The 27,745-nt window shown below is 44.9% G+C and overlaps 1 protein-coding gene across 3 annotated transcripts in view; it reads left to right on the plus strand.

Moving 5' to 3' along the window:
• LOC106582452 (FERM, ARHGEF and pleckstrin domain-containing protein 1) overlaps positions 1–27,745 on the plus strand; it is a 160,735-nt gene that overhangs the window by 116,559 nt on the left and 16,431 nt on the right. For 2 of the 3 annotated variants that reach the window (XM_014165575.2, XM_014165576.2), the window contains exons 14-21: positions 7,613–7,800; positions 8,166–8,255; positions 22,247–22,380; positions 23,449–23,530; positions 25,360–25,597; positions 25,787–25,917; positions 26,248–26,316; positions 26,713–26,802. In XM_014165575.2, coding sequence (XP_014021050.1) covers positions 7,613–7,800; positions 8,166–8,255; positions 22,247–22,380; positions 23,449–23,530; positions 25,360–25,597; positions 25,787–25,917; positions 26,248–26,316; positions 26,713–26,802 — 1,022 coding nt within the window. The remainder of the gene's footprint in view (positions 1–7,612; positions 7,801–8,165; positions 8,256–22,246; positions 22,381–23,448; positions 23,531–25,359; positions 25,598–25,786; positions 25,918–26,247; positions 26,317–26,712; positions 26,803–27,745) is intronic. The other variant, XM_014165577.2, reaches the window with a different exon arrangement.

Below are 27,745 nucleotides of genomic sequence, written 5' to 3' on the forward strand. Positions count from 1 at the left end.
ACACGTTGAATACTACAGTCTCTATGCATAACACGTTGAATACTACAGTCTCCATCCATAACACGTTGGATACTACAGTCTCCATCCATAACACATTGAATACTACAGTCTCCATCCATAACACGTTGAATACTACAGTCTCCATCCATAACACATTGAATACTACAGTCTCCATCCATAACACGTTAATACTACAGTCTCCATCTATAACACGTTGGATACTACAGTCTCCATCTATAACACGTTGAATACTACAGTCTCCATCCATAACACGTTGTATACTACAGTCTCCATCCATAACACGTTGAATACTACAGTCTCCATCTATAACACGTTGAATACTACAGTCTCCATCCATAACACGTTGGATACTACAGTCTCCATCTATAACACGTTGAATACTACAGTCTCCATCCATAACACGTTAATACTACAGTCTCCATCCATAACACGTTGAATACTACAGTCTCCATCCATAACACGTTGGATACTACAGTCTCCATCCATAACACGTTAATACTACAGTCTCCATCCATAACACGTTAATACTACAGTCTCCATCCATAACACGTTGGATACTACAGTCTCCATCAATAACATGTTGGATACTACAGTCTCCATCCATAACACGTTAATACTACAGTCTCCATCAATAACACGTTAATACTACAGTCTCCATCCATAACACGTTGGATACTACAGTCTCCATCCATAACACGTTGAATACTACAGTCTCCATCAATAACACGTTGGATACTACAGTCTCCATCCATAACACGTTGGATACTACAGTCTCCATCCATAACACCTTGGATACTACAGTCTCCATCTATAACACGTTAATACTACAGTCTCCATCTATAACACGTTGAATACTACAGTCTCCATCCATAACACGTTAATACTACAGTCTCCATCCATAACACGTTAATACTACAGTCTCCATCTATAACACGTTGTATACTACAGTCTCCATCCATAACACGTTGAATACTACAGTCTCCATCTATAACACGTTGGATACTACAGTCTCCATCCATAACACGTTCAATACTACAGTCTCCGTCTATAACACGTTGGATGGTACAGTCTACATCCATAACACGTTGAATACTACAGTCTCCATCCATAACACGTTGAATACTACAGTCTCCATCTATAACACGTTAATACTACAGTCTCCATCTATAACACGTTGAATACTACAGTCTCCATCCATAACACGTTAATCCTACAGTCTCCATCCATAACACGTTGGATGCTACAGTCTCCATCAATAACACGTTAATACTACAGTCTCCATCCATAACACGTTGGATACTACAGTCGCCATCCATAACACGTTGGATACTACAGTCTCCATCTATAACACGTTAATACTACAGTCTCCATCTATAACACGTTGGATACTACAGTCTCCATCTATAACACGTTAATACTACAGTCTCCATCTATAACACGTTGGATACTACAGTCTCCATCCATAACACGTTAATACTACAGTCTCCATCCATAACACGTTGAATACTACAGTCTCCATCTATAACACGTTGGATACTACAGTCTCCATCTATAACACGTTGGATACTACAGTCTCCATCCATAACACGTTAATACTACAGTCTCCATCTATAACATGTTGGATACTACAGTCTCCATCTATAACACGTTGGATACTACAGTCTCCATCCATAACACGTTAATACTACAGTTTCCCATCTATAACACGTTGGATACTACAGTCTCCATCCATAACACATTGAATACTACAGTCTCCATCCATAACACGTTAATACTACAGTCTCCATCTATAACACGTTGGATACTACAGTCTCCATCCATAACACGTTAATACTACAGTCTCCATCTATAACACGTTGGATACTACAGTCTCCATCCATAACACATTGAATACTACAGTCTCCATCCATAACACGTTAATACTACAGTCTCCATCTATAACACGTTGGATACTACAGTCTCCATCTATAACACGTTGAATACTACAGTCTCCATCCATAACACGTTGTATACTACAGTCTCCATCCATAACACGTTGAATACTACAGTCTCCATCTATAACACGTTGAATACTACAGTCTCCATCCATAACACGTTGGATACTACAGTCTCCATCTATAACACGTTGGATACTACAGTCTCCATGCATAACACGTTAATACTACAGTCTCCATCCATAACACGTTGGATCTTACAGTCTCCATCTATAACACGTTGAATACTACAGTCTCCATCCATAACACGTTAATACTACAGTCTCCATCCATAACACGTTGAATACTACAGTCTCCATCCATAACACGTTGGATACTACAGTCTCCATCCATATCACGTTAATACTACAGTCTCCATCCATAACACGTTAATACTACAGTCTCCATCCATAACACGTTGGATACTACAGTCTCCATCAATAACATGTTGGATACTACAGTCTCCATCCATAACACGTTAATACTACAGTCTCCATCCATAACACGTTAATACTACAGTCTCCATCCATAACACGTTGGATACTACAGTCTCCATCCATAACACGTTGAATACTACAGTCTCCATCAATAACACGTTGGATACTACAGTCTCCATCCATAACACGTTGGATACTACAGTCTCCATCCATAACACGTTGGATACTACAGTCTCCATCTATAACACGTTAATACTACAGTCTCCATCTATAACACGTTGAATACTACAGTCTCCATCCATAACACGTTAATACTACAGTCTCCATCCATAACACGTTAATACTACAGTCTCCATCTATAACACGTTGAATACTACAGTCTCCATCCATAACACGTTGAATACTACAGTCTCCATCTATAACACGTTGGATACTACAGTCTCCATCTATAACACGTTGAATACTACAGTCTCCATCCATAACACGTTCAATACTACAGTCTCCGTCTATAACACGTTGGATGCTACAGTCTCCATCCATAACACGTTGAATACTACAGTCTCCATCCATAACACGTTGAATACTACAGTCTCCATCTATAACTCGTTAATACTACAGTCTCCATCTATAACACGTTGAATACTACAGTCTCCATCCATAACACGTTAATCCTACAGTCTCCATCCATAACACGTTGAATACTACAGTCTCCATCTATAACACGTTAATACTACAGTCTCCATCCATAACACGTTGGATGCTACAGTCTCCATCAATAACACGTTAATACTACAGTCTCCATCCATAACACGTTGGATACTACAGTCGCCATCCATAACACGTTGGATACTACAGTCTCCATCTATAACACGTTAATACTACAGTCTCCATCTATAACACGTTGGATACTACAGTCTCCATCTATAACACGTTAATACTACAGTCTCCATCTATAACACGTTGGATACTACAGTCTCCATCCATAACACGTTAATACTACAGTCTCCATCCATAACACGTTGAATACTACAGTCTCCATCTATAACACGTTGGATACTACAGTCTCCATCTATAACACGTTGGATACTACAGTCTCCATCCATAACACGTTAATACTACAGTCTCCATCTATAACACGTTGGATACTACAGTCTCCATCTATAACACATTAATACTACAGTCTCCATCCATAACACGTTGAATACTACAGTCTCCATCTATAACACGTTGGATACTACAGTCTCCATCCATAACACGTTAATACTACAGTCTCCATCTATAACACGTTGGATACTACAGTCTCCATCTATAACACGTTAATACTACAGTCTCCATCCATAACACGTTAATACTACAGTCTCCATCCATAACACGTTGGATGCTACAGTCTCCATCTATAACACGTTGGATACTACAGTCTCCATCTATAACACGTTGGATACTACAGTCTCCATCCATAACATGTTGGATACTACAGTCTCCATCTATAACACGTTAATACTACAGTCTCCATCCATAACACGTTAATACTACAGTCTCCATCTATAACACGTTGGATGCTACAGTCTCCATCTATAACACGTTGGATACTACAGTCTCCATCCATAACACGTTAATACTACAGTCTCCATCTATAACACGTTGGATGCTACGGTCTCGTCTTCAGGTTCTTTTTGACTCTCACTGGGCTCTGATACCCATTTTACCATCTTTTCTCTTTCCCAGAGGCTTTTTACACTTTTTAACATTGTATACAGTTGTGCACTAGTGACAATAAAGTTGACCTTTATGAAGTGGGAGTCCAGAATCTTCTTTCATAAAGACCCCCAACATTGTCTCGTTGTCATTCTAGATGCTAGTCCCCTCCCACCCTCCTGTGATGTTGTAGATGTAGCATCGTTCTGTTATATATCTGTATGTATAGTGTGTTCTATAGACTCATTTGTGTCTCATGGCTGTGTGTGGTATTCCGTGCTGCTTGTCACGGCTGTCCCCTCCATCCTAGTGTGTAGAATCGTAGGATCAGACGTTCACCAGAGATGTTGCTGGTTTAATCATTGTTTTGTTCAGGCCAACGTGGTGCTATCAGAGGACAGGAGACAGTGGTGGGCAAGTATGCAATCAAGTTTCCCTAGTGAACATCCTAGTGAACAGCATTAGAGCTGTCTGGATATTAGAGAGAGAAGAGCATTAGAGCTGTCAGGATATTAGAGAGAGAAGAGCATTAGAGCTGTCTGGATATTAGAGAGAGAGAGAGAGAGAAGAGCATTAGAGCTGTCTGGATATTAGAGAGAGAAGAGCATTAGAGCTGTCTGGATATTAGAGAGAGAGAAGAGCATTAGAGCTGTCTGGATATTAGAGAGAGAAGAGCATTAGAGCTGTCTGGATATTAGAGAGAGAGAGCATTAGAGCTGTCTGGATATTAGAGAGAGAAGAATATTAGAGCTGTCTGGATATTAGAGAGAAGGGCATTAGAGCTGTCTGGATATTAGAGAGAGAGAAGAGCATTAGAGCTGTCTGGATATTAGAGAAAGAAGAACATTAGAGCTGTCTGGATATTAGAGAGAGAGCGCATTAGATTTGTCTGGATATTAGAGAGAGAAGAATATTAGAGCTGTCTGGATATTAGAGAGAGAGAAGAGCATTAGAGCTGTCCGGATATTAGAGAGAGAGAAGAGCATTAGAGCTGTCTGGATATTAGAGAGAGAGAAGAGCATTAGAGATGTCTGGATATTAGAGAGCGAGAAGAGCCTTAGAGCTGTCTGGATATTAGAGAGAGAGAAGAGCATTAGAGCTGTCTGGATATTAGAGAGATAGAAGAGCATTAGAGCTGTCTGGATATTAGAGAGAGAAGAACATTAGAGCTGTCTGGATATTAGAGAGAGAGAAGAGCATTAGAGCTGTCTGGATATTAGAGAGAGAAGAGCATTAGAGCTGTCTGTATATTAGAGAGAGAGAAGACCATTACAGCTGTCTGGACATTAGAGAGAGAAGAGCATTTGAGCTGTCTGGATTATAGAGAGAGAGCGTTAGAGCTGTCTGGACATTAGAGAGAGAGAAGAGCATTACAGCTGTCTGGACATTAGAGAGAGAAGAGCATTACAGCTGTCTGGACATTAGAGAGAGAAGAGCATTAGAGCTGTCTGGATATTAGAGAGAGAGAAGAGCATTAGAGCTGTCTGGATATTAGAGAGAGAAGATCATTAGAGCTGTCTGGACATTAGAGAGAGAGAAGAGCATTAGAGCTGTCTGGATATTGGAGAGCGAGAAGAGCGTTAGAGCTGTCTGGATATTAGAGAGAGAAGAGCATTAGAGCTGTCTGGATATTAGAAAGAGAGCATTAGAGCATTAGAGCTGTCTGGGTTTTAGAGAGAGAGAAGAGCATTAGAGCTGTCTGGACATTAGAGAGAGATAAGAGCATTAGATCTGTCTGGCCATTAGATAGAGAGAAGAGCGTTAGAGCTGTCTGGATATTAGAGAGAGAGAAGAGCATTAGAGCTGTCTGGATATTAGAGAGAGAAGAGCATTAGAGCTGTCTGGACATTAGAGAGAGAAGAACATTAGAGCTGTCTGGATATTAGAGAGAGAGAGAGCATTAGAGCTGTCTGGATATTAGAGAGAGAAGAGCATTAGAGCTGTCTGGATATTAGCGAGAGAGAAGAGCATTCGAGCTGTCTGGACATTAGAGAGAGAGAAGAGCATTAGAGCTGTCTGGATATTAGAGAGAGAGAAGAGCATTAGAGCTGTCTGGATATTAGAGAGAGAAGAGCATTAGAGCTGTCTGGCCATTAGATAGAGAAAAGAGCATTAGAGCTGTCTGGATATTAGAGAGAGAGAAGAGCATTAGAGCTGTCTGGATATTAGAGAGAGAGAAGAGCATTAGAGCTGTCTGGACATTAGAGAGAGAGAAGAGCATTAGAGCTGTCTGGATATTAGAGAGAGAGAAGAGCATTAGAGCTGTCTGGATATTAGAGAGAAAAGATCATTAGAGCTGTCTGGACATTAGAGAGAGAAGAACATTAGAGCTGTCTGGATATTAGAGAGAGAGAGAGCATTAGAGCTGTCTGGATATTAGAGAGAGAGAAGAGCATTAGAGCTGTCTGGATATTAGAGAGAGAGAGAGCATTAGAGCTGTCTGGACATTAGAGAGAAAGGAGAGCATTAGAGCTGTCTGGATATTAGAGAGAGAGAAGAGCATTAGAGCTGTCTGGATATTAGAGAGAGAGAAGAGCATTAGAGCTGTCTGGATATTAGAGAGAGAGAGCATTAGAGCTGTCTGGACATTAGAGAGAGAGGAGAGCATTAGAGCTGTCTGGATATTAGAGAGAGAGAAGATCATTAGAGCTGTCCGGATATTAGAGAGAGAGAAGAGCATTAGAGCTGTCTGGATATTAGAGAGAGAGAGCATTAGAGCTGTCTGTATATTAGAGATAGAGTGAAGGGCATTAGAGCTGTCTGGATATTAGAGAGAGGAGAGCATTAGAGCTGTCTGGATATTAGAGAGAGAGAAGATCATTAGAGCTGTCCGGATATTAGAGAGAGAGAGAAGAGCATTAGAGCTGTCTGGATATTAGAGAGAGAAGAGCATTAGAGCTGTCTGGATATTAGAGAGAGAGAGCATTAGAGCTGTCTGGATATTAGAGAGAGAGTGAAGGGCATTAGAGCTGTCTGGATATTAGAGAGAGGAGAGCATTAGAGCTGTCTGGATATTAGAGAGAGAAGAGCATTAGAGCTGTCTGGATATTAGAGAGAGAAGAGCATCAGAGCTGTCTGGATATTAGAGAGGGAGAAGAGCATTAGAGCTGTCTGGATATTAGAAAGAGAAGAGCATTAGCGCTGTCTGGATATTAGCGAGAGAGAAGAGCATTAGAGCTGTCTGGATATTAGAGAGAGAGAAGAGCATTAGAGCTGTCTGGATATTAGAGAGAGAAGAGCATTAGCGCTGTCTGGATATTAGAGAGAAGGGCATTAGAGCTGTCTGGATATTAGAGAGAGAAGATCATTAGAGCTGTCTGGATATTAGAGAGAGAAGATCATTAGAGCTGTCTGGATATTAGAGAGAGAAGAACATTAGAGCTGTCTGGATATTAGAGACATGAAACATGCTGCTGATATTTATGGATTTAATTTAACTTCTTCAGTTGACTCTCTTTCTCTTCCCCCTCTCCATTCCGTCAACAGGGGTGGTGTCCAACAGCCCTCATCTCTCCGCCTTCTCCGTTAACTCCCAGGGCGTTGTCAATGGTCAGAAGCCGGTCAAACTCTGTGGTCACAGTCCGGACGTTCGGCAGCCCTCTCCCCTCACCAGTCCCTTGCTCAATGACGCTGGCAGTGTGCGCACCGACGATGAAGACGAGGTTCGGAGGAAGGTTTGTGGTCCAGAGAGGGCCCAATGTAACAGGATTACAGCTAGAAAGGCATTGATGTGCAAGTTGCTGTGTGGGCCTCATTGTGGTTTTAAATCTCCAATTACCATCACCAGCTTCAAAGAGGCCCGAGTCACATACAGTAGTACCTAAAATAGCAGAGGACCGAGATTCCCTGGCCTAAGTAACTCTCCACAGGGACGAGTGCTGTGTACCCTGTACCAAGTCTCATGTAACTGGGCTACCTGTCTAACACTGGAATTGATTATTCAAAATGTGAAAAATGACCCATGACACAGTCTACAGCTTACTGTGTTAGTAGTGTTGTCTCTGCACAGTTAAAAGAGTCTGTCCTCTTTCCTTCACAGAGGTTCCCAACCGACAAGGCCTACTTTATCGCCAAGGAGCTGCTGACCACAGAGAGGACCTATTTGAAGGACTTGGAGGTGGTGACTGTGGTAAGGACACATCACCAGATTATTCTGCTCTCTCTATCTCTCATATTTTGCAGGTTTTCCTACTTACAAAGCATGTAGAGGTCTGTAATTTTTATCATAGGTACACTTCAACTGTGAGAGACGGAATCTAAAACAAAAATCCAGAAAATCACATTGTAGGATTTTTAAGTAATTAATTTGCATTTTATTGCATGACATGAGTATTTGATACATCAGAAAAGCAGAACTTAATATTTGGTACAGAAACCTTTGTTTGCAATTACAGAGATCATACGTTTCCTGTAGTTCTTGACCAGGTTTGCACACACTGCAGCAGGGATTTTGGCCCACTCCTCCTTACAGACCTTCTCCAGATCCTTCAGGTTTCGGGGCTGTCGCTGGGCAATACGGACTTTCAGCTCCCTCCAAAGATTTTCTATTGGGTTCAGGTCTGGAGACTGGCTAGGCCACTTCTTACAGAGCCACTCCTGAGTTGCCCTGGCTGTGTGTTTCGGGTCGTTGTCATGCTGGAAGACCCAGCCACGACTCATCTTCAATGCTCTTACTGAGGGAAGGAGGTTGTTGGCCAAGATCTCGCGATACATGGCCCCATCCATCCTCCCCTCAATACGGTGCAGTCGTCCTGTCCCCTTTGCAAAAAAGCATCCCCAAAGAATGATGTTTCCACCTCCATGCTTCACGGTTGGGATGGTGTTCTTGGGGTTGTACTCATCCTTCTTCTTCCTCCAAACACGGCGAGTGGAGTTTAGACCAAAAAGCTCTATTTTTGTCTCATCAGACCACATGACCTTCTCCCATTCCTCCTCTGGATCATCCAGATGGTCATTGGCAAACTTCAGACGGGCCTGGATATGCGCTGGCTTGAGCAGGGGGACCTTGCGTGCGCTGCAGGATTTTAATCCATGATGGCGTAGTGTGTTACTAATGGTTTTCTTTGAGACTGTGGTTCCAGATCTCTTCAGGTCATTGACCAGGTCCTACCATGTAGTTCTGGGCTGATCCCTCACCTTCCTCATGATCATTGATGCCCCACGAGGTGAGATCTTGCATGGAGCCCCAGACCGAGGGTGATTGACTGTCATCTTGAACTCCTTCCATTTTCTAATAATTGCGCCAACAGTTGTTGCCTTCTCACCAAGCTGCTTGCCTATTGTCCTGTAGCCCATCCCAGCCTTGTGCAGGTCTACAATTTTATCCCTGTTGTCCTTACACAGCTCTCTGGTCTTGGCCATTGTGGAGAGGTTGGAGTCTGTTTGACTGAGTGTGTGGACAGGTGTCTTTTATACAGGTAACGAGTTCAAACAGGTGCAGTTAATACAGGTAATGAGTGGAGAACAGGAGGGCTTCTTAGGTCTGTGAGAGCCGGAATTCTTACTGGTTGGTAGGTGATCAAATACTTATGTCATGCAATAAAATGCAAATGAATTACTTAAAAATCATACAATGTGATTTTCTGGATTTTTGTTTTAGATTCCGTATCTCACAGTTGAGGTGTACCTCTGATAAAAAGACATGCTTTGTAAGTAGGAAAACCTGCAAAATCGGCAGTGTATCAAATACTTGTTCTCCCCCCCATATATATATATATATACAGTTAAAGTCGGAAGTTTGCATACACCTTAGCTAAATACATTTAAACTCAGTTTTTCACAATTCCTGACATTTAATCCTAGTAACAATTCCCTGTCTTAGGTCAGTAAGGATCACCATTTTATTTTAAGAATGTGAAATGTCAGAATAATAGTAGAGAGAATTATTTATTTCAGATTTTATTTCTTTCATCACATTCCCAGTGGGTCAGAAGTTTACATACACTCAATTAGTATTTGGTAGCATTGCCTTTAAATTGTTTAATTTGGGTCAAACGTTTCGGGTAGCCTTCCACAAGCTTCCGACAATAAGTTGGGTGAATTTTGGCCCATTCCTCCTGACAGAGCTGGTGTAACTGAGTCAGGTGTGTAGGCCTCCTTGCTCGCACACGCTTTTTCAGTCCTGCCCACAAATTTTCTATAGGATTGAGGTCAGGGCTTTGTGATGGCCACTCCAATACCTTGACTTTGTTGTCCTTAATATGCTTGGGCTCATTGTCCATTTGTAAGACCCATTTGCGACCAAGCTTTAACTTCCTGACTGATGTCTTGAGATGTTTCTTCAAAATATCCACATCATTTTCCTGCCTCATGATGCTATCTATTTTGTGAAGTGCACCAGACCCTCCTACAGCAAAGCAACCCCACAACATGATGCTGCCACCCCCATGCTTCATGGTTGGGATGGTGTTCTTCGGCTTGCAAGCCTCCCTGTAAGTGGTGCGTAACTGGTGGCAGGGAAGTCAGACGCAGGAGAGCAGAACTGGGTAATAACCGGAGCAGTTTAATTATCAAAACCAACGGCATCCAGAAATAACAAAATATGGGTACAAAACCCGTCACACACCAGTCACAATGTGCACAAGCACTTACAACAAACAATTTCACACACAGACATGAGGGGAACAGAGGGTTAAATACACGACAAGTAATGAGGGAAATGTGAACCAGGTGTGTGGGAAAACAAGACAAAACAAATGGAAAATGAAAGGTGGATCGGCGATGGCCGCCCGAACAAGGAGAGGGACCGACTTCGGCGGAAGTCGTGACAGTACCCCCCCGAGCCGCGCGCCGACCCCGGCCTCGGGGACGACCGGGAGGGTGAGGTGCAGGGCAATCCGGACGGAGATGGTGGAACTCCCGCAGCATTGAAGGGTCCAACACGTCCTCCACCGGAACCCAGCATCTCTCCTCCCTCCCACTCCATGAGGTACTGAAGGCCCCTCGCCCGACGCCTCGAATCCAGTATGGAGCGGACGGAATACACCGGGGCACGATGTCCAGAGGGGGAGGAGGAGTCTCCCGCACCTCAGACTTCTGGAGCGGCCCAGCCACCACCGGCCTGAGGAGAGACACATGGAACGAGGGGTTAATACGGTAATCGGGGGGAAGTTGTAACCTGTAACTAACCTCCTTCAGTCGGGTCGAGAGCCAGACCCGGTCCCCCGGTGTGAACACCGGGGCCTCACTGTGGTGACGGTCTGCGCTGGTTTTTTGGTGCAGCACGGCCCGCTGAAGGTGAACATGAGCGGCGTCCCATGTCTCCTCCGCACGCCTGAACCAGTTGTCCACCGCAGGAGCCTCGATCTGACTCTGATGCCAAGGCGCCAGAACTGGCTGGTACCCCAGTACGCACTGGAAGGGAGAGAGGTTAGTGGAGGAGTGGCGGAGTGAGTTCTGGGCCATCTCTGCCCAGGACACGAACGCCGCCCACTCCCCCGGCCGGTCCTGGCAATAAGACCTCAGAAACCTACTCACATCCTGGTTAACTCTCTCCACCTGCCCGTTACTCTCGGGGTGGAAACCCGAGGCAAGGCTGATCGAGACCCCCAAACGTTCCATGAACGCCTTCCAGACCCTCGACGTGAACTGGGGACCCCGATCAGACACTATATCCTCAGGCACCCCGTAGTGCCAGAAGACGTGCGTAAACAAGGCCTCTGCAGTCTGTAGGGCCGTAGGGAGACCGGGCAGAGGGAGGAGACGGCAGGACTTAGAGAAACGATCCATAACAACCAGGATCGTGGTGTTTCCCTGTGATGGGGGGAGATCGGTCAGGAAATCGATCGACAGGTGTGACCATGGCCGTTGTGGAACGGGAAAGGGTTGTAACTTACCTCTGGGCAGGTGCCTAGGAGCCTTACACTGGGCACACACCAAGCAGGAGGAAACATGAACACTCACGTCCTTAGCCAAAGTGGGCCACCAGTACTTCCCACTCAGACAGCGTACCGTCCGACCGATGCCTGGATGACCAGCGGAGGGTGACGTGTGGGCCCAATAGATCAGCCGGTCACGGACAGCAGATGGAACGTACAGACACCCAGCGGGACACTGGAGGGGAGCGGGCTCTGCACGTAACGCCTGCTCAATGTCCACGTCCAGCTCCCACACTACCGGCGCCACCAGGCAGGAGACCGGGAGTATGGTGGTGGGATCCATGGGCCGCTCCTCTGTGTCATACAGCCGGGACAGTGCGTCTGCCTTCACGTTCTGGGAACCTGGTCTGTAAGAAAGGGTGAAAACAAAACGGGTGAATAACATGGCCCACCTTGCCTGGCGAGGGTTCAGTCTCCTCGCCGCCCAGATGTACTCCAGATTTCGGTGGTCAGTCCAGATGAGAAAAGGGTGTTTAGCCCCCTCAAGCCAATGTCTCCACGCCTTCAAGGCCTTGACGACAGCCGACAGCCAACAGCTCCCGGTCCCCCACGTCATAGATTCGCTCCGCCGGGCTGAGCTTCCTCGAGAAGAAAGCACAGGGGCGGAGCTTCAGTGGCGTACCCGAGCGCTGAGAGAGCACGGCTCCTATCCCAGCCTCGGATGTGTCCACTTCCACTATGAATGCCAAAGAGGGATCCGGATGGGCCAGCACGGGAGCCGAGGTAAACAGAGCCCTCAGGTGACCAAAAGCCCTGTCCGCCTCAGCCGACCACTGCAAACGTACCAGTCCCCCCTTCAGCAGTGAGGTAATGGGAGCCGCTACCTGACCAAAACCCCGGATAAACCTCCAGTAGTAATTGGCGAACCCTAGAAACCGTTGCACCTCCTTTACCGTGGTGGGAGTCAGCCAATTACGCACTGCTAAAATGAGGTCACTCTCCATCTCCACCCCTGAGATGGAAATGCGATACCCTAGGAAGGAGACGGACTGCTGGAAGAACAGGCATTTCTCAGCCTTGACGTACAGGTCATGCTCCAACAGTCGACCAAGCACCTTGCGCACCAGGGACACATGCTCAGCGCGTGTAGCGTAGTATATCAAAATGTCATCAATATAAACCATGTCAGGCTAATCTGCGCTGACCCTGGTGCTAGAGGGGGTACGCAGCTGGGGGTTGAATGTTTGAAGGGGTACGGGACTATAAAAAGTTTGGGAACCACTGCCTAGTAGATAATATGTGAGTTTATCAAAATTGGATTTGTTTTCAAAATCTTTGTGTGTGTGTAATCTGAGGGAAATATGCATGGGTCTCTCGCTCTCTTTCTCTGTTGTTTTGTTTGTTTTCTTCCCTGCTGTCCTCTGGGCAGAAAACACAAATTATTCCAGCTAGCTGCTTTACCACAGAGCATACGGAAAACACACAGGGAGCTCATTTTATATGGACTGCAGCTCTTCTCTCTCTGTTTATATGGACTGCAGCTCTTCTCTCTCTGTTTATATGGACTGCAGCTCTTCTCTCTCTGTTTATATGGACTGCAGCTCTTCTCTCTCTGTTTATATGGACTGCAGCTCTCCCCTCTCTGTTTATATGGAGTGCAGCTCTTCCCTCTCTCTTTATATGGACTGCAGCTCTTCTCTCTCTGTTTATATGGACTGCAGCTCTTCTCTCTCTGTTTATATGGACTGCAGCTCTTCTCTCTCTGTTTATATGGACTGCAGCTCTTCTCTCTCTGTTTATATGGACTGCAGCTCTTCTCTCTCTGTTTATATGGACTGCAGCTCTTCCCTCTCTGTTTATATGGAGTGCAGCTCTTCCCTCTCTGTTTATATGGACTGCAGCTCTTCCCTCTCTGTTTATATGGACTGCAGCTCTTCCCTCTCTGTTTATATGGACTGCAGCTCTTCTCTCTCTGTTTATATGGAGTGCAGCTCTTCTCTCTCTGTTTATATGGACTGCAGCTCTTCCCTCTCTGTTTATATGGACTGCAGCTCTTCTCTCTCTGTTTATATGGACTGCAGCTCTTCTCTCTCTGTTTATATGGAGTGCAGCTCTTCTCTCTCTGTTTATATGGAGTGCAGCTCTCCCCTCTCTGTTTATATGGACTGCAGCTCTTCTCTCTCTGTTTATATGGACTGCAGCTCTTCTCTCTCTGTTTATATGGACTGCAGCTCTTCTCTCTCTGTTTATATGGACTGCAGCTCTTCCCTCTCTGTTTATATGGACTGCAGCTCTTCTCTCTCTGTTTATATGGACTGCAGCTCTTCCCTCTCTGTTTATATGGACTGCAGCTCTTCTCTCTCTGTTTATATGGACTGCAGCTCTTCTCTCTCTGTTTATATGGACTGCAGCTCTTCTCTCTCTGTTTATATGGACTGCAGCTCTCCCCTCTCTGTTTATATGGACTGCAGCTCTTCCCTCTCTGTTTATATGGACTGCAGCTCTTCCCTCTCTGTTTATATGGACTGCAGCTCTCCCCTCTCTGTTTATATGGAGTGCAGCTCTTCCCTCTCTGTTTATATGGACTGCAGCTCTTCCCTCTCTGTTTATATGGACTGCAGCTCTCCCCTCTCTGTTTATATGGAGTGCAGCTCTTCCCTCTCTGTTTATATGGACTGCAGCTCTCCCCTCTCTGTTTATATGGACTGCAGCTCTTCTCTCTCTGTTTATATGGAGTGCAGCTCTTCCCTCTCTGTTTATATGGACTGCAGCTCTTCTCTCTCTGTTTATATGGACTGCAGCTCTCCCCTCTCTGTTTATATGGACTGCAGCTCTCCCCTCTCTGTTTATATGGACTGCAGCTCTTCTCTCTCTGTTTATATGGACTGCAGCTCTTCCCTCTCTGTTTATATGGACTGCAGCTCTTCCCTCTCTGTTTATATGGACTGCAGCTCTCCCCTCTCTGTTTATATGGACTGCAGCTCTTCCCTCTCTGTTTATATGGACTGCAGCTCTTCTCTCTCTGTTTATATGGACTGCAGCTCTTCTCTCTCTGTTTATATGGAGTGCAGCTCTTCTCTCTCTGTTTATATGGACTGCAGCTCTCCCCTCTCTGTTTATATGGACTGCAGCTCTTCCCTCTCTCTTTATATGGACTGCAGCTTTTCTCATCTTTTCTGATATTCAGAGAAACCTTTTACACTTCTCATAAATAGTTGTGTTGGCTGCTCTACTCTTTCTTTCTCACCCTTTCTGTTCTCTTTGTCTCACTTCTCACTCTCATCTATATTCTCTCTCTATTTCTCTCATCTATATTCTCTCTCTATTTCTCTCTCCTCTATATTCTCTCTCTTTCTCTCTCATCTATATTCTCTCTCTTTCTCTCTCATCTATATTCTCTCTCTTTCTCTCTCATCTATATTCTCTCTCTCTCTTTCTCATATATATTCTCTCTCTCTTACTCTCTCATCTGTATTCTCTCATCTATATTCTCTCTCTTTCTCATCTGTATTCTCTCTCATCTATATTCTCTCTCTCTTTTTGTCTCATCTATATTCTCTCTCTCTTTCTCTCTCATCTGTACTCTCTCTCCCTTTTTCTCCTTCTCTTGGTTGGTGTTGTATTGTACCTCCCCCTGCAGTACAGTACCTTCCCCCTCCAGCATCACCCTGCAGTACTGTACCTTCCCCCTCCAGCATCACCCTGCAGTACAGTACCTTCCCCCTCCAGCATCACCCTGCAGTACAGTACCTTCCCCCTCCAGCATCACCCTGCAGTACAGTACCTTCCCCCTCCAGCATCACCCTGCAGTACTGTACCTTCCCCCCTCCAGCATCACCCTGCAGTACTGTACCTTCCCCCTCCAGCATCACCCTGCAGTACTGTACCTTCCCCCTCCAGCATCACCCTGCAGTACTGTACCTTCCCCCTCCAGCATCACCCTGCAGTACTGTACCTTCCCCCTCCAGCATCACCCTGCAGTACTGTACCTTCCCCCTCCAGCATCACCCTGCAGTACTGTACCTTCCCCCTCCAGCATCACCCTGCAGTACTGTACCTTCCCCCTCCAGCATCACCCTGCAGTACTGTACCTTCCCCCTCCAGCATCACCCTGCAGTACTGTACTTCCTCCCACCTGCAGTACCGTACCTCTTCCCTCCTGCAGTACCGTACCTCTTCTCTCCTGCAGTACCGAATCTCCCCCCTCCTTCAGTACCAAACCTCCCCCCTCCTTCAGTACTGAACCTCCCCCTCCTGCACTACCTCTCCTCTCCTGCAGTACCGAACCTCCCCCCTCCTGCAGTACGGAACCTCCCCCCTCCTGCAGTACCAAATCTCCCCCCTCCTGCAGTACCGAACCTCCTCCCTCATGCAGTACCGAACCTCCCCCTCCTGCACTACCTCTCCTCTCCTGCAGTACCGAACCTCCCCCCCTCCTGCAGTACGGAACCTCCCCCTCCTGCAGTACCAAATCTCCCCCCCTCATGCAGTACCGAACCTCCCCCTCCTTCAGTACCGAACCTCCCCCCTCCTGCAGTACCAAATCTCCCCCCTCATGCAGTACCGAACCTCCCCCCTCCTTCAGTACCGAACCTCCCCCTCCTTCAGTACCGAACCTCCCCCCCCTTCAGTACCGAACCTCCCCCCTCCTGCAGTACCGAACCTCCCCCCTCCTGCAGTACCGAACCTCCCCCCTCCTGCAGTACCAAATCTCCCCCCCTCATGCAGTACTGAACCTCCCCGCTCATGCAGTACCGAACCTCCTCCCTCCTGCAGTACCTCTCCTCTCCTGCACTACCGAACCTCCCCCCTCCTGCAGTACGGAACCTCCCCCCTCCTGCAGTACCAAATCTCCCCCCTCCTGCAGTACCGAACCTCCTCCCTCATGCAGTACCGAACCTCCCCCCCTCCTGCAGTACCTCTTCCCCCTCATGCAGTACCGAACCTCCCCCCTCCTTCAGTACCGAACCTCCCCCCTCCTGCAGTACCGAACCTCCTCCCTCCTGCAGTACCGAACCTCCTCCCTCCTGCAGTACCGAACCTCCCCCCTCCTGCAGTACCGAACCTCCCCCCTCCTGCAGTACGGAACCTCCCCCCTCCTGCAGTACGGAACCTCCCCCCTCCTGCAGTACCAAATCTCCCCCCTCATGCAGTACCTCTCCCCCCTCCTTCAGTACCGAACCTCCCCCCCTCCTTCAGTACCGAACCTCCTCCCTTCTGCAGTACCGAACCTCCCCCCTCCTGCAGTACCGAACCTCCCCCCTCCTGCAGTACCGAACCTCCCCCCTCCTGCAGTACCGAACCTCCTCCCTCCTGCAGTACCGAACCTCCCCCCCTCCTGCAGTACCGAATCTCCCCCCTCCTGCAGTACCAAATCTCCCCCCCTCATGCAGTACTGAACCTCCCCCCTCATGCAGTACCGAACCTCCTCCCTCCTGCAGTACCTCTCCTCTCCTGCAGTACCGAACCTCCGCCCTCCTGCAGTACCGAACCTCCTCCCTCATGCAGTACCTCTCCTCTCCTGCAGTACCGTACCTCCTCCTAACCCCTCTCTCCAACCTATATACATTTACATGTTAGTAATGTAGCAGACGCTCTTATATAGAGCCACTTACAGTTAGTGCATCTATCTTCAGATAGCCAAATGGCACCCTATTCCCTACATAGTGCACTACTTTAGGTCACACTTCATTAGGATAGTCCGGATTGTCCATCTGTAGATGCTCCAGATGTTCTACAGATGGACATACTATCAACATACTATCTGTTGATAATCGACTGCTTGCTAAGGTTACGGTTAGGGTTTGGTTTAGAATAAGGGTAAGGGTTAAGTTTAGGGTTAGTAGATAGTTTAAATGTTACTGATAGTCTGTAGAGCATCTACAGATGGACTATCCAAATGACCTGAGTACAATGGGGACTATGTAGGGAATAGGGCTAAACCAAGTCCCCACCAGATAAACCAAGTCCCCACCAGATAAACCAAGCCCCCACCAGATAAACCAAGCCTCTACCAGATAAACCAAGTCCCCACCAGATAAACCAAGCCCCCACCAGATAAACCAAGCCTCTACCAGATAAACCAAGTCCCCACCAGATAAACCAAGTCCCCACCAGATAAACCAAGCCCCTACCAGATAAACCAAGTCCCCACCAGATAAACCAAGCCCCCACCAGATAAACCAAGTCCCCACCAGATAAACCAAGTCCCCACCAGATAAACCAAGTCCCCACCAGATAAACCAAGTCCCCACCAGATAAACCAAGCCCCCACCAGATAAACCAAGTCCCCACCAGATAAACCAAGTCCCCACCAGATAAACCAAGTCCCCACCAGATAAACCAAGCCCCCACCAGATAAACCAAGTCCCCACCAGATAAACCAAGTCCCCACCAGATAAACCAAGTCCCCACCAGATAAACCAAGTCACCACCAGATAAACCAAGCCCCCACCAGATAAACCAAGCCCCCACCAGATAAACCAAGCCCCCAGCACCCTAAACCATGTCAGGCTAATCTGATCAGGTAGCCTGTCATGTAATGTTCCCCTTGGGCCGTGTCAGGAATGATGGGATATTGTTTCCTCCATTCATCTCCAGGTCGTTAAAGGATTTGGTGGAAGTCATGAGAGCAACATGTGATTGTTGCTAAACCACATCACAGAGGTATTTTGGCAGAAGCACGTCAGTCATGCAGATTGTAATGCAGTCCAAGCTCCTAGTCAAATCAAATCAAATTTCAAATTCAAATTTATTTTTATATAGCCCTTCGTACATCAGCTGATATTCTCAAAGTGCTGTACAGAAACCCAGCCTAAAACCCCAAACAGCAAGCAAAGCATGTGAAAGAAGCACGGTGGCTAGGAAAAACTCCCTAGGAAAAACTCCCTAGAAAGGCCAAAAACCTAGGAAGAAACCTAGAGAGGAACCAGGCTATGAGGGGTGGCCAGTCCTCTTCTGGCTGTGCAGGGTGGATATTATAACAGAACATGGTCAAAATGTTAAAATGTTAAAATGTTCATAAATGACCAGCATGGTCAAATAATAATAATCATAGTAGTTGTTGAGGGTGCAACAAGCACGTCCGGTGAACAGGTCAGGGTTCCATAGCCGCAGGCAGAACAGTTGAAACTGGAGCAGCAGCACGGCCAGGTGGACTGGGGACAGCAAGGAGTCATCATACCAGGTAGTCCTGAGGCATGGTCCTAGGGCTCAGGTCCTCCGAGAGAAAGACAGAAAGAGAGAAAGAGAGAATTAGAGAGAGCATATTTAAATACACACAGGACACCGGATAAGACAAGAGAAATACTCCAGATGTAACAGACTGACCCTAGCCCCCCGACACATAAACTACTGCAGCATAAATACTGGAGGCTGAGACAGGAGGGATCAGAAGACACTGTGGCCCCATCCGATGATACCCCCGGACAGGGCCAAACAGGCAGGATATAACCCCACCCACTTTGCCAAAGCACAGCCCCCACACCACTAGAGGTATGTCTCCAACCACCAACTTACCGTCCTAAGACAAGGCCGAGTATAGCCCACAACGATCTCCGCCATGGCACAACCCAAGGGGGGGGGTTGCGCCAACCCAGACAGGAAGACCACGTCAGTGACTCAACCCACTCAAGTGACGCACCCCTCCCATGGACGGCATGGAAGAACACCAGTAGGCCAGTGACTCAGCCTCTGTAAAAGGGTTAGAGGCAGAGAATCCCAGTGGAAAGAGGGGAACCGGCAAGGCAGAGACAGCAAGGGCGGTTCGTTGCTCCAGCCTTTCCGTTCACCTTCACACTCCTGGGCCAGACTATACTTAATCATAGGACCTACTGAAGAGATAAGTCTTCAGTAAAGACTTAACCTCTTGGGGCTAGGTGGGACGCTAGCGTGCCACCTGTGGTGCACTCCATCAACAGCAGGTGCATTTCAAGAGCGGCAAATTTGAATCCAAATAAATGTCAAAATTCAAATTTTTCAAAAATACAACTATGTTACACCATTTGAAAGATAAACATCTCCTTAATCTAACCACGTTTTACGATTTCAAAAAGGTTTTACGGCGAAAGCATAAATTTAGAGTATGTTAGGACAGTACATTTACAAGAGTTGTGTGTAATGTTTTGTCAAGTCAAAGACAGGGTCACCAAAACCATAAAACCAGCTAAAATGATACACTAACCTTTTACAATCTCCATCAGATGACACTCCTAGGACATTATGTTAGACAATGCATGCATTTTTAGTTCTATCAAGTTCATATTTATATACAAAAACAGCGTTTTACTATGGCATTGATGTTGAGGAAATCGTTTCCCTCCAATAACCGGCAGTCAAGTCAGCGTCACAAATTAAATAATTAAAATTAGAAAACATTGGTAAAATATTATATTGTCATTTAAAGAATTATAGATTTACATCTTTTGAACGCAATCAACTTGCCAGATTTAAAAATAACCTTACTGGGAAATCACACTTTGCAATAATCTGAGCACTGTGCCCAGAAAAATACGCGTTGCGATACAGACTAGACGTCATGTTGGGGAGATCTAAAATCGAAAATACTATGTAAATAATCCATTACCTTTGATTCTCTTCATCAGATGTCACTTCCAGGTATCACAGGTCCATAACGAATGTAGTTTTGTTCAAAAAAGCTCATCATTTATGTCCAAAAATCTCCGTCTCGTTAGCACATGATGTAAGCCAGCCGGACTTCTCGTCATGAACGAGGGGAAAAAATATATTTCCGTTCGTTCAAACATGTCAAACGTTGTATAGCATAAATCATTAGGGCCTTTTTAACCAGAACATGAATAATATTCAAGGTGGACGAATGCATAGCCTTTTATAACGTATTGGAACGAGGGTACCCAACATGAAGTAGCGCGCCAGGTGTCTAATGGGACATCACCGTTCCATGGCTCTTGTTCGGTCAGATCTCCCTCCAGAAGACTCAAAACACTTTGTAAAGGCTGGTGACATCTAGTGGAAGCAATAGGAAGTGCCAAAATATTCCTAAACCCCTGTGTTTTTCAATGGGATAGGTTTAAAGTCAATACAACACATCAGGTATCCACTTCCTGTCAGAAAATGTCTCAGGGTTTTGCCTGCCAAATGAGTTCTGTTATACTCACAGACACCATTCAAACAGTTTTGGAAACTTTAGAGTGTTTTCTATCCATATATAATAAGTATATGCATATTCTAGTTACTGGGTAGGATTAGTAACCAGATTAAATCGGGTACATTTTTTTTATCCAGACGTGCAAATGCTGCCCCCTAGACCCAACAGGTTAAAGGTTGAGACTGAGTCTGCGTCTCTCACATTGGTAGGCAGACCATTCCATAAAAATGGAGCTCTATAGGAGAAAGCCCTACCTCCAGCCGTTTGCTTAGAAATTCTAGGGACAATTAGGAGGCCTGCGTCTTGTGACCGTAGCGTACGTGTAGGTATGTACGGCAGGACCAAATCGGAAAGATAGGTAGGAGCAAGCCCATGTAATGCTTTGTAGGTTAGCAGTAAAACCTTGAAATCAGCCCTTGCCTTAACAGGAAGCCAGTGTAGGGAGGCTAACACTGGAGTAATATGATCAAATTTTTTGGTTCTAGTCAGGATTCTAGCAGCCGTATTTAGCACTAACTGAAGTTTATTTAGTGCTTTATCCGGGTAGCCGGAAAGTAGAGCATTGCAGTAGTCCAGCCTAGAAGTAACAAAAGCATGGATTAATTTTTCTGCGTCATTTTTGGACAGAAAATTTCTGATTTTTGCAATGTTACGTAGATGGAAAAAAGCTGTCCTTGAAACAGTCTTGATATGTTCTTCAAAAGAGAGATCAGGGTCCAGAGTAACGCCGAGGTCCTTCACAGTTTTATTTGAGACGACTGTACAACCATCCAGATTAATTGTCAGATTCAACAGAAGATCTCTTTGTTTCTTGGGACCTAGAACAAGCATCTCTGTTTTGTCCGAGTTTAAAAGTAGAAAGTTTGCAGCCATCCACTTCTTTATGTCTGAAACACAGGCTTCTAGCGAGTCCACCAGAACCACTGTTTTTCACCTCATTAGATTGCACGTCCTCATTTGACTACTGGCAATTGACAACGTCACTATTTACACAATGAAGTGAGTGCACTGTGCTCTAATGCAGAACTTGATTTCTCTTTCTCTCTCTGTGTGTGTGTGTGTGTGTGTGTGTGTGTGTGTGTGTGTGTGTGTGTGTGTGTGTGTGTGTGTGTGTGTGTGTGTGTGTGTGTGTGTGTGTGTGTGTGTGTGTGTGTGTGTGTGTGTGTGTCATCCCAGTCTTTTCAGGACTCGGTGGGTAAAGACGAAGCCGTGCCGGACTCCCTGAAGAGCACCATCTTCACCAACTTTGACCCTCTGTACAAGTTCCAGTCCGGCTTCCTCAGAGAGGTTGAGCAGAGGCTGGCTTTATGGTGAGATGGCACGTCACTGGAGAATTACAATCCATCAGCGTCACAATCACCCACAATGATAAATGTATTTTGTAGTTCAGGCTATTTTCTCACAAAATGTCACTCCAAATAGCCTCGTTTTTTGGCGTAAGACCCTCTTGGAATAAGAACACAGTTTGTAGCGTGGTTTGGTTTGGGGTTTCATTGATCCTGGGTATTGACATTCATTCTGGGAGGCCTCATCACAGAGACACACACACACCTCCTGTGGAGCTGGGGTTTCCATGGCAACAGTCGCGCTGCATCAAGCCACTTCTTCTCCTCCTAGTCCTGTGGGTTATTCCACTGTCTGCTCCTCTTAATGATATGGTCCCTACGTCAGAGCCCCGACTGGCAGACTGTCACGACTACAGACATCGTACTGTCCAGCCTTATTACAAGACTAAACCACAGAGCCAGAGACAGACCTACAAGGAAGACATGACTGGGTTTTCACTCAAAACATGGCCGACATCTGGCCCAAAGGCAAACGAGCTGACCAACTACGGAGCACAGATACATGCCATCTACTTTTCATATGTGACGTACAGTTGACTTATTTTAGCCCTCTCTTGATCCGAGATTAAAGAGCTGGTAGTGGGATGTGTGAGTGGATAGGGGTTGCATCTCAAAGGAACGACATTCAGAACGTCCTCTCTCGTTTTTCTATTACCCTCCCCATAATGTATTGGTTGATATTTTGAATGAAAGAGTATTGAGAATGATGTCAGTTCACATGGTGCTGAATCTAGTCGTCAACTGAAATTCATGCTCAAGAGAGACACCTGCTGGTGGTGTTCAGCAGTGCAGGTAAATTCATGCTCAAGAGAGACACCTGCTTGTGGCGTTCAGTGGTGCAGGTAAATTCATGCTCAAGAGAGACACCTGCTGGTGGTGTTCAGCAGTGCTGGTAAAGGTTAACCATTTGATTGGAATTCCCTTGCATGATTGTTTACATGAATATGAAATATGACTTTAAGTGCTTAAAATACACACACACACACTAGCACTAAACTGTTCCAGAGAAATAAACATACTGTTTTATTTTAGGGAAGGGTGCTCCAATGCCCACATCAAAGGAGACTACCAGCGCATCGGGGATGTCATGCTAAAGCACCTACAGGGACTAAAGGTGTGGGCTCCTCTTTCACATTTTTATTGCACTTGTTATGTACTTCACTATGTATCTGCACCACTCCTCTATGAACAAATATATGCTGCCTTGTGTAAAGCCTGCCTGTAGCCCTACCCTGCTCCAGGGGACTGCTCTGTGGCTGACCCTATGCTGCTCCTAGCCTGTCGTATGTGTGTGATATGGTCGTTCAAATATGTTCGTTCTACTCTATTCTACTCTACTATATTCTATTCTACTCTACTTTATGATATTATATTGTACTCTATTCTACTCTATTCTGCTCTACTCTACTTTATTCTACTCTACTCTACTCTATTCTGCTCTATTCTACTCTACTTTATTATATTTTATCTACTCTATTCTACTCTACTCTATTCTGCTCTGTTGTATTCTACTCTACTCTATTCTGCTCTATTCTACTGTACTTTATTATATTTTATCTACTCTATTCTACTCTACTCTAATCTGCTCTATTCTACTCTACTTTATTATATTTTATCTACTCTATTCTGCTCTATTTTATTCTTCTTCATTCTACTCTACTTTATTATATTCTACTCTATTCAACTCTATTCTGCTCTATTCTACTCTATTCTATTCTACTTCATTCTACTCTACTTTATTATATTCTATTCTACTCTGTTCTGCTCTATTCTACTCTATTCTACTCTACTTTATTATATTCTACTCTTTTCTACTCTACTCTGCTTTATTCTGCTCTATTCTATTCTACTTCATTCTACTCTACTTTATTATATTCTATTCTATTCTACTCTACTTTATTATATTCTACTCTACTCTATTCTTCTCTATTTTACTCTTTTCTATTCTACTCTATTCTGCTCTGTTCTAATCTACTCTACTCTATTCTGCTCTATTCTGCTCTATTCTATTCTACTTCATTCTACTCTACTTTATTATATTCTATTCTACTCTATTCAACTCTATTCTGCTCTATTCTACTCTATTCCATTCTACTTCATTCTACTCTACTTTATTATATTCTATCTACTCTATTCTACTCTGCTCTATTCTGCTCTATTCTATTCTACTTCATTCTACTCTACTTTATTATATTCTACTCTATTCAACTCTATTCTGCTCTATTCTACTCTATTCTATTCTACTTCATTCTACTCTATTTTATTATATTCTATTCTACTCTGTTCTGCTCTATTCTACTCTACTTTATTATATTCTACTCTTTTCTACTCTACTCTGCTTTATTCTGCTCTATTCTATTCTACTTCATTCTACTCTACTTTATTATATTCTATCTACTCTATTCTACTCTGCTCTATTCTGCTCTATTCTATTCTACTTCATTCTACTCTACTTTATTATATTCTACTCTATTCAACTCTATTCTGCTCTATTCTACTCTATTCTATTCTACTTCATTCTACTCTACTTTATTATATTCTATTCTACTCTGTTCTGCTCTATTCTACTCTATTCTACTCTACTTTATTAAATTCTACTCTTTTCTACTCTACTCTGCTCTATTCTATTCTACTTCATTCTACTCTACTTTATTATATTCTATTCTACTCTATTCAACTCTATTCTGCTCTATTCTACTCTATTCTATTCTACTTCATTCTACTCTACTTTATTATATTCTATTCTACTCTATTCTGCTATATTCTACTCTATTCTACTCTACTTTATTATATTCTACTCTTTTCTACTCTACTCTGCTTTATTCTGCTCTATTCTATTCTACTTCATTCTACTCTACTTTATTATATTCTACTCTATTCTACTCTATTCTACTCTATTCTACTCTATTCTACTCTACTCTACTCTAATATATAATTTTCTAGCCACTGACAGCCCACCTCCAGAAGCACTCGGAGGCCCTGGTGGAGCTGGAGAAGGCGTGCCGGGGCTCCCGGCGGCTGGAGGTGCTGGTCCGAGACTTTGAGCTGCAAAAGGTGTGCTACATCCCCCTCAACGTGTTCATCCTCCGGCCCCTGCACCGCCTCATGCATTACAAGCAGATCCTGGAGCGCCTCTGCAAACACTACCCCCCCGCACATGTGGACTTCAGGGACTGCAGAGGTAACTGTTACTGTTCTGTACACAGTCAGAACTGTTAGACTGAAGCAGGCTATCTAGGCTATCTGGTGCAGTTGAGGGCCTCATTTTGCAGTTGAGGGCTTTCTGGTGCAGTTGAGGGCCTCCTGGTGCAGTTGAGGTCTATGACATCATAAATGAGTGTTGTTTCTAATTGAATGGCCTCTCCTCTAGCTGCACTGGCAGACGTGTCAGAGGTGGTGTCCCAGCTCCATGGAAGTATGATCAAGATGGAGAACTTCCAGAAGCTGCTGGAGCTTATGAAGGATTTGATTGGCATCGACAATCTAGTCACTCCAGGGAGGGTGAGTTCAAGGAGAGACCGGACTCCATCCCAATTGGGACCCTATTCCCTATATAGTGCACTACTTTTGACCAGGGCCCTATTCAAAAGTAGTGTACTATGTAGGGAATATCCCCATATCAACAGTTTGCAGAAGCTAGTTTGAAGGACTCCTTTTGTTTGGTCAGTCGTTTTATGTCTTTCTGAGTTGTTGTCTTTCTCTGAGACTTGACTTGGGATGTTGTGATTGGGATGTTGTGATTGACGTTGGATGTTGTGTTTGACTTGGGATGTTGTGTTTGATTTGGGATTTTGGGATTGACGTAGGATGTTGTGATTTGTGTTTTTTCAGGAGTTCCTCAGGTTAGGCTGTCTCAGCAAGCTGTCTGGAAAAGGTCTCCAGCAACGAATGTTTTTCCTGGTAATCTCTGCAATTTATCTAAGATTGTCATCTTGAATGAGTTATTAAACAGATTATTCAGTGATCTCACAACATAGACAGTTATGACAAGTAGAGCTCTATGTCTAACCTCCCCAGTATGAATGGCTTTGTCCAAAATGCCTCAAAGACGACGGCTTCCTTACCTTTCCACACAGCTGTTTACTGTTCTTTCAGCCAGAGTCCCTCTTTGTTATTGTAGGGCATCTAATGAGACCAAGACTCATCTGAATCACGATTCATATAAGAAACAGATTGAATGTAATCCAGTTGGATCAGGTGTATCCCTGACAGAGCTAATGTATTTATTGAGCCACAAACATTCACTCAATGTTCTTTTTGTGTCAGTGATTGAAGTCTCTGTTTTCTTGGTGACAGTTCAATGATGTTCTGTTGTATACGAGTCGAGGGATGACAGCAACGAACCAGTTCAAAGTGCACGGGCAGCTCCCTCTCTATGGCATGACAGTACGTCTCTTTTCTTCCCCTCTCATTACCCTCCCAGCCTTGTGCCCTGCCTTGGAGCACAGCACAGTAGAGCACAGTAGATTAGAGTACAGTAGTGCCTCAGTAGAGTAGAGTACAGTAGAGCACAGTAGAGTACAGTAGAGTACAGTACAGTAGAGCACAGTAGAGTAGAGCACAGTAGAGTACAGTAGAGTACAGTAGAGCGCAGTAGAGTACAGTACAGTAGAGCTCAGTACAGTAGAGTGGAGTTCAGTACAGTAGAGCACAGTACAGTTGAGTAGAGTACAGTAGAGCACAGTACAGTACAGTAGAGTTCAGTAGAGTACAGTACAGTTCAGTACAGTAGAGCACAGTACAGTAGAGTTCATTACAGTAGAGTAGAGTACAGTAGAGCACAGTTCAGTTCAGTACAGTACAGTAGAGCACAGTCGAGTACAGTACAGTAGAGCACAGTAGAGCATAGTAGAGTAGAACACATTAGAGTACAGTAGAGCACAGTAGATCACAGTACAGTAGAGCACAGTACAGTAGAGTAGAGCACAGCAGAGCAGAGTACAGCAGAGCTGAGTACAGTAGAGCACAGTAGAGTACAGTACGGTAGAGTTCAGTAGAGCACAGTACAGTAGAGTTCAGTACAGTAGAGTTCAGTACAGTAGAGCAGAGTACAGTACAGTAGAACACAGTAGAGTACAGTAGAGCACAGTATAGTAGAAGACAGTACAGTAGACCACAGTAGATCAGAGTACAGTAGAGCACAGTGCAGTAGAGTTCAGCACAGTAGAGTAGAGTACAGTAGAGCACAGTAGAGTACAGTAGAGTAGAGCAAATCGCAGTAGAGCACAGCACAGTAGAGTACAGCACAGTAGAGTACAGCACAGTAGATTACAGTGGAACAAAGTAGAGTAGAGCCCAGTAGAGTAGAGTACAGTAGAGCACAGTAGAG

Source organism: Salmo salar, chromosome ssa21 (genome assembly GCF_905237065.1).
Source record: "Salmo salar chromosome ssa21, Ssal_v3.1, whole genome shotgun sequence".
In the NCBI taxonomy this organism is placed as follows: domain Eukaryota; kingdom Metazoa; phylum Chordata; class Actinopteri; order Salmoniformes; family Salmonidae; genus Salmo; species Salmo salar.